Raw genomic sequence first — 7118 nt, forward strand, 5'->3', positions numbered from 1 at the left:
CCGTGGCAGGCTTACCTTTGGCAAGCTGTTGATGTCAGAGTGATGATGTGGGGAGGGACAGCCTCTGCACTATAAAGATGGGGCAATCAAATATAACTGAGGCTGCCCACTGGAGAGCAGGATCTACAAAACATGGTCCCCACCAGTTCGAGTCCTGCTGGCCTGTCTCTGCTTCCAACCCAACTGCTATCAGGCTTTAGTTTCAGGTCAGCAATCTCTATTTGCTTTCCAAAAATAAGCCTCTGCCACCATGCTGAAAGGAGAAAAACAAGAAGGGCGGTATTTTTAGGGCCATTAATTCTGACCACGTGCCCAGGAGGTGAACCGGATGGCCACGGCACAAAGACTTCTCATCACTATGTCCTGCGACGCCAGCGCTCACCGGACGCTGCCTGCTTTCCTTCTCCTGGGCTTTCTAGCTGGGATTGCTTCGACACATCCAGTTGTAAGCAGAACTAATGGCACATTGCTGGAAAGAGGATGGCAATCTCTGTTGTCCAGGTCCATTGCTGGGATGTCAGGGGAGAAGTCAGATGTGAACTGGGAGAGTGACTATTTGCTAGGAATCAAGAGGCAGCGAAGGCTTTACTGCAACGTGGGCATCGGGTTTCACCTTCAAATCCTCCCAGACGGAAGGATAAGCGGAGTTCACAATGAAAACCAATACAGTGAGTTGCATCCAGAAATGAAATAGAATAGATGTCACGTAATTGCTGTGAACTCTAGTAATTACCCTTCAGAGAATGCAAATGTTATTACTTGATATTATTAATCTGTGCTACATCTGTTGCCTTTTAAAAGTCTCTGGGATCAATAAACGTGTGAACTCTTCGGGCCGAAACGTGGCACAAATGCTTAGACATATTTAGATAGAATTTATTTTTACTCTGCTTTACTGCACGGATGAGAAAAGACAAACCAGGTTGAAAACTGACTCTCTGCTACATTTTCTCGCTCCTCACATTCTCATTTGCCTTTTGAATCTGGGAGGTTTTTGCTGAGTTCAGAGTGCCAAGGCATGATTTTTGAGTCCTAGCTGATTGGAACTTCTGGGACACTCAGTCATGGAAGGGGCTTTGCTGTTCCTGGTTTGCTCGTTCTTACAGGTGCTGTTCTGTTACTGTAGCAATAAAGCAAAGCATTAGTCATATGGATTTGAATTTCCTGTAGAGGGCACCTGCTAAAATGTTTTGCAGTTAAGATATCATGTGGGGACTTCAAAATGCAAGCCACACTTCTCTAAAGCTCAATAAAACCAAAACCTTCTGTAAGTCCAGCACATTAGAGGAAAATAATTTACTTATTAGAAAGCCTAAGAGTTTGACAGCTCAAAAGAGTCTGATAGAGCAAAAAGGTTATACAGCATTGCCACTATGATTCCAGTGTAATTATTTTCAAATCCTGTGGTCTGCAGCAAAACCCAAGATCTTCTCTGTGTATATCAATTTTGCTGGGCCAGAGAGATAATTCTAAAAAAGAATAAAGAGAATAAGACAAGTTCATTAGGGCTTTAAAATGAATAAGTTATGTGTGAATTGCCTTTGATTAGCTCTGGATTCTGTGATAACACTTCTACTGGATGTTTTATTTTTCAGGTCTCTTTGAAATATCCACTGTAGAGAGAGGTGTTGTTAGCCTGCTTGGTGTGAAAAGTGCTCTGTTCATTGCAATGAACAACAAGGGGAGGTTATATGGGACGGTGAGTGCAAGTTCAAATATTTTTTTAATGTTTAAACAAAAGCTACAAACGTTTTGGAGTGGTTTTGTTTGGTTTAGTTTTGGTTTGGTTTGGTTGGTTGGGTCTGGGGTTTTTTCCTCCTGGAAATCTCTGAGTACAAGAAGAGAAAACAGCTTTCAGTTACAGTGAGCCTGCCCAGCTTGGTGTCATCAGTGTTATTTAGTGCAACAAACAGTGTGGCTGTTAGAGGTCTGGTATTTTAAAGCTTTCCAATCAGACTGTACAGGGAGCACCCTAGGAAAATAGTACAGATTAATCAGATGGTTTCTTCTAAGGTCTCAGTGCTGCAAACACATTCTAGCAGAACTGAACCCTGTCAACTCCCTTTTGCATTGCACTGTGTGTAGGAGAGGTACAATCAGAGCTATTTCTATGAGCTACCTTTAGTAAAATAGTCACCACATGCTTCCCCTTACCAAAAACAACCACACCATGAAGAAGAAATAGGAGGTCTGCCCTACAAGGTCAACATATGTGGCTGGGGTTATTTTGATGATCAGTTGCAAAGGGTGGCAAAACAATAATAGCCATTAGCAATAGTATGAAAGTCATACTGAAACACCATCACCACCATCCTCATCTGGATGATTTGCCATCTAAAAGCAGTTTCATCTCTGAGCTGTGAGCAAGACATCTCCAGTCTCAACATTCAGCAGAAAAAGTGATGATTAGGATGTGAAGCAGACCTTTGAAAGAGGCTGGCTCTGGGCAATAGGGAAAAGCATCCCATCTCATAGTAATGAACAGCACTGACTGGATTCATCTCTTTTGTCAAGGAATAGCAAAGTCCTTTCCTTTGAAACAACTGCAATTTAAACAAAGCATTGCAGTTGCTTCATAAAATACCAAATGCTGTGAAGGACCCATAGCCCCATGGCCATTACTAATCTGACTGATTCATTCTCACACAGATAAGGACAGTGGGACATTTTGAGGTTCCACCCTAGGAATACTATTCCAATCATGTCTGATCACAAGCACCTAAAAAAGTGCCACAAATCCACCTGTTTTGCTTGGCAGGGTCTGGCTTCAGAGCTTTTTCTTCAGAGATATTTTCCCCCAGTTTCAATCCAGTTTTGTTCATCTTCAAAAACACTTTTAAAAGCTGCGAGAGATGTGTGTTTTCCCCTGCAGAACACAATGCCTTAAATTAAACTCGTACAAGATTTGAATGGTGTTATCACACAGATGTCCAAATAGAACAGCACTGGTCATGTCTCAGGTAACAATCTGAAGTCAGACAATTATTCTGCTTTCTCTTTTAATTTCCTCTGAATTTGTTTCCTGCACCTCCTTTCCCACATAATTCCCTCTCCTTGGGTTTACAGGATGTGACATGGAGAAAACCAAAACTGTTTTCCCAGCTTAGAACCTGCTGTACAGTTAAATATCACTAATGATTTAACAAAGAAAAGATTTATTGCTAATCTAAGATCTTAGTCAAATCTCTTATTCAAGCAAACAGTTCTTCCTGGACCCTGCTGTTTGTAAGAAAAGGTTTGGACAGCCATGATATAATTGTTCTATAATTCACAGGACTTCTGTCAGAGAGAAGATATTAAGTAAAGTTAGATCATTTGGGCAAGAAGGTGTGATGCTGGCAGAAATCATTACTTGCAAACAAAGCGAAGAAATCCATGTTTTGTAATGAATTGACTGGCTCTGTGACAGGATGCACACAGCCCATTATCTGGACAGGTGGCATCTGAGTCCATCTGACACCAAATTAGCACTGAGCAGGCAGATTTATTGTTGGATGCAGTCACTGCGGCACCACCTGTTGCACACTGCACCCAGCCCTTCTGTAAAAACACCAGCAAGAAAAATGACCTAAGGTTTTGTGAAATACTCATTGTACCTGCTTTGTTGTCCCACCCTCCTCCCCTTGCTATTCTTTAGGCTGTTTTCCAAGATGAGTGCAAGTTCAAGGAAACTTTGCTGCCCAACAACTACAACGCGTACGAATCCAACGCTTACCATGGGGCCTACATAGCCCTCAGCAAACATGGGAGAGTGAAGAGAGGAAATAAAGTTTCTCCTGCCATGACAGTGACCCACTTCCTACCAAGAATATGAAAACCAGCAAAACAGAAGACTAAATCCCAGGAAAAACTGTTTCATTTTGCACATGGGGAATAATCTCCCAGGTAAAGTATTTATACTGGTCATTGGGAAAAAAAATAATCTATATATGTATGTGTATATTTGGATGAAAATATTTGTACTAGATTCATCACATGGCATATGTAATATGCTGCTTCTCTTCTACTCTGTACCAATTTGATGTGGCTGTGTGCCTCCTTTGGTGCTGTACAGAGAAAATTGCAAGCTGGAGTGCAAGGGAAGTATTTGGAAGATGTAGAATGGCTGTGGGTAACCATCTAATCAATCCTAGGTTATTTACTAAATAATATTATTTACCTCAGATAATAACCATTCACAGTGAGCTGTTTACATATCATGGGCCAAATCACCAGTTGATTTTGCTTCACAACCTCAGGCACATCACTCCATCTGAATATCTGCCTGCACCTCCCCTTCTGCAGACTGTTCTGTCCTGTAAAGTCCTCAGCCTATTTTGATCACTAAGGTGCCAATACCACAACTGTTTCTACACAAGCAAACTATCTATTCCAAGAGCCCCTCTGTCCCTGAAGGGATTCTCCAAGGTCTCCTCACATGGACTGGTTGGCAAAACAAAGATCTACAATCAGTTTCCCTTAGGAAAGGCCACAGGACAAATCACAGATGGATCTTAAATGCAAAACTTATTTGGAGCTGAGGATTTTGAATGGCATTTTGTGAGCTTAGTTTAGACTTACCTCAAATATAGATGTGTACATCTTTAATATAAATACTTGTATATATATATAGAGAGAGAGACATGGGATGTGTGTGTATCTATGTAATTACATACTTTTAATGAATCAATCATCCCAGTCTCTAGATGCTCATGTGCCTTTATATGTGTACACATGTAAAAGAACATAAATATTTAAAGGCACTGTATTTCATTTTGGCTGAACCTTGTTAAGCTCTAAGAGCCAGGACTGGTCTGTGGGATGCGTTTTATAAAATGTAAGAAATTCCTGGGAGCTTCCAGCAAATGATTATTTTAGAAAACTTCTCTGTTTTGAATTTTCTATTTACTTCCTTAAGTATATTTGGTTCTTCTCTATCATACCTCACTGAGGTATGAAGGACAGAGAAGGGAGGAGGCTATATAAGCATAACTTCCCAGGTTAGGACAGAGGAATTCGTGCTATGATTCCAATTTCTGTCACTTGCAAAGCATCAGTTTCAAAGACAACACAGCAAGCTGTATGAAATACCCTCCAAAGCTCTCCTAGAAGCTGTACAAATGGTGCATAACCTTGCCTTGCTATTTTGACAACCTTTTTCCAGATCACCAGTGAAGCTACATTCTCTGTGCCTTTGAAAGAGTATTTTAAGAGGCCCTAAGTCAATAGTCACTATAAATGTCAGTTACCAGAAGCCTTGGGATTCCTGCATTGATGGCGTGCTCCTAAATTTGAAACTAGATTCAATGCAATGTCAGAGCATGAGCATTTTCAGCATAGGTGGACCATGTTGCTACAGAAGTGAATATCTGAGTGCAAGATTATCTCCCACGTCCAGCCAAAATGTGGCTATGTCCAGCCTTGACATGCCATTCTATTTGCAGGGGGTGTCTATTCATGATGAATTTGAGCCTCCTGACATGCATGAAAAACACTGTCAGGGCCAGATCCTCAGTTGGGGTAAATCAGCCTAGTAAGACTATCAGTTAATAGCTGCAGAAGATCTGGCCCCAAAGAACATACCTACAAGGTTGTACCTACAGCCACAATTTCTGAAAAGTTGTCAAGACAATTGTTTAGTTAACAAGATACAGTTTCCTGGCATCTTCTGTGTGATTTATACTTGAATTTATTTGGCTCAAATGTAAGTGGTGATCACAGTGTAAATGAAGAGAAAAAAGAGTGGAATGCTGCTTACAGTACATGAATGGGACACTTGGAATGATGCTTTGGAAGGAAAGAATTTACTCTTCATTTTCTGGTCTTGCAGTATGTAGAAAGAAGCCAAGCTGACACCCTGTTCATCCAAAACGTGTGCAGCAGTTTGCTTTGGAAAAAAATGTGTATTTTAAGTGAAAAATCAGGATGTTTTGAGTGGAGAAAGTGGGTCAGGGAAAGGTTTGGAGGGTATCAGACAGCTACATTGACCTAGTGTTCCTAGAGGTACAGATGGGGCAAATACAGCTGTGCTGAAATACATTAGCTGACAACCTGGATCCTGATCTTATATTCCTAATTGTCTTTGAAATTAAGTTTGAAGAAGGATGGAAGGGAACATGGAAGTAGGAGGAAACACAGTTTGAATGCTGACACACAAGTTTGTTTCTGATTACAGCTTAAACCAGTGTCCTTAGGGTAGGATGAAGTCTGTTCCCTCTTAAACCAGTGCAGCCTAGACAAAGTTATTGTTGCCAGTACTGATCAGCAATGGGATAGCTGATACAAAAGGTGACAATCAGGCTCAGTGGCTCCATTTTGCACACACTGGTCAAGGTGAGAACAAACCATTGACCACGCCACAAGAAGTCAGGACAAGAGGAAAAGGCCTCAATCTGCACCTGAGGAGGTTCAGGTTGGACATCAGGAAGAATTTCTCCACTGAAAGGATTGTCAGGCATTGGAAAAGGCTGCCCAAGGAAGTGGTGGAGTCACCATCCCTGGAGGTGTTCAAGAAACAACTGGATGTGGCTCTTAGTGCTACGGTTTAGTGCAAGTTGGCAAGGTGGGGATCAAAGGTTGGATGACCTTGTAGGTCTTTTCCAACATAAATGATTCAGTGATTCTATAAATCTGTTTAGGCACAGCCTGCTGGGCTGAGATTGTTCTTATGAGCTGCAGACCCTTGTGGATGCAGTTTTGGTGGGCATTTGGAAAGCTCTATCAGTCACTCTGCTGAGTTACTCTTTACACCACTGCCTTTTTCCTTAGTATACATCAATCCCAGACAGATCAACACTGAAGTCAATGCTGAAATTAAAAAAGGTCTCCCAGTGCCAGGAATCCTGACTAATATGATATGATAACTGTGGGAAGAAGCCTCTCCAGCACAAACCATGCAGAACTGAAGCGTTGTGGAGTTTTAGAGCAGTTGGATATGATACTTTGACAGAGATGCTTCTTAAATAACTGAGCTGAGGCACGTGTTGACACACTCTGCACGTAGTCTAGGGACTGTTCATGGTAGCAGAATGCACTGTGGCACTTCAAGAAGTTACACAACTTAGTGAGAAATGGCCTGATTCTGTTCTGCCTCATGTTTGGTTAGCTAAATTCCACTTCCTCCTTCTCTCAGGTTGTTA

The 7118-nt window shown here is 41.5% G+C and overlaps 1 protein-coding gene across 1 annotated transcript; it reads left to right on the forward strand.

Annotated features, from left to right (window-relative positions):
* The first annotated feature begins 328 nt into the window (after positions 1 to 328).
* On the forward strand, positions 329 to 3814 carry FGF6 (fibroblast growth factor 6). The gene is made up of 3 exons (XM_009073897.1): positions 329 to 668; positions 1596 to 1699; positions 3638 to 3814. Exons 1-3 carry the CDS (start codon positions 329 to 331, stop codon positions 3812 to 3814), a joined length of 621 nt encoding a protein of 206 aa, XP_009072145.1.
* Positions 3815 to 7118: the final 3304 nt, after the last annotated feature.

The sequence above is a fragment of the Acanthisitta chloris genome, unplaced genomic scaffold (assembly GCF_000695815.1).
Source record: "Acanthisitta chloris isolate BGI_N310 unplaced genomic scaffold, ASM69581v1 scaffold9684, whole genome shotgun sequence".
In the NCBI taxonomy this organism is placed as follows: Eukaryota; Metazoa; Chordata; class Aves; order Passeriformes; family Acanthisittidae; genus Acanthisitta; species Acanthisitta chloris.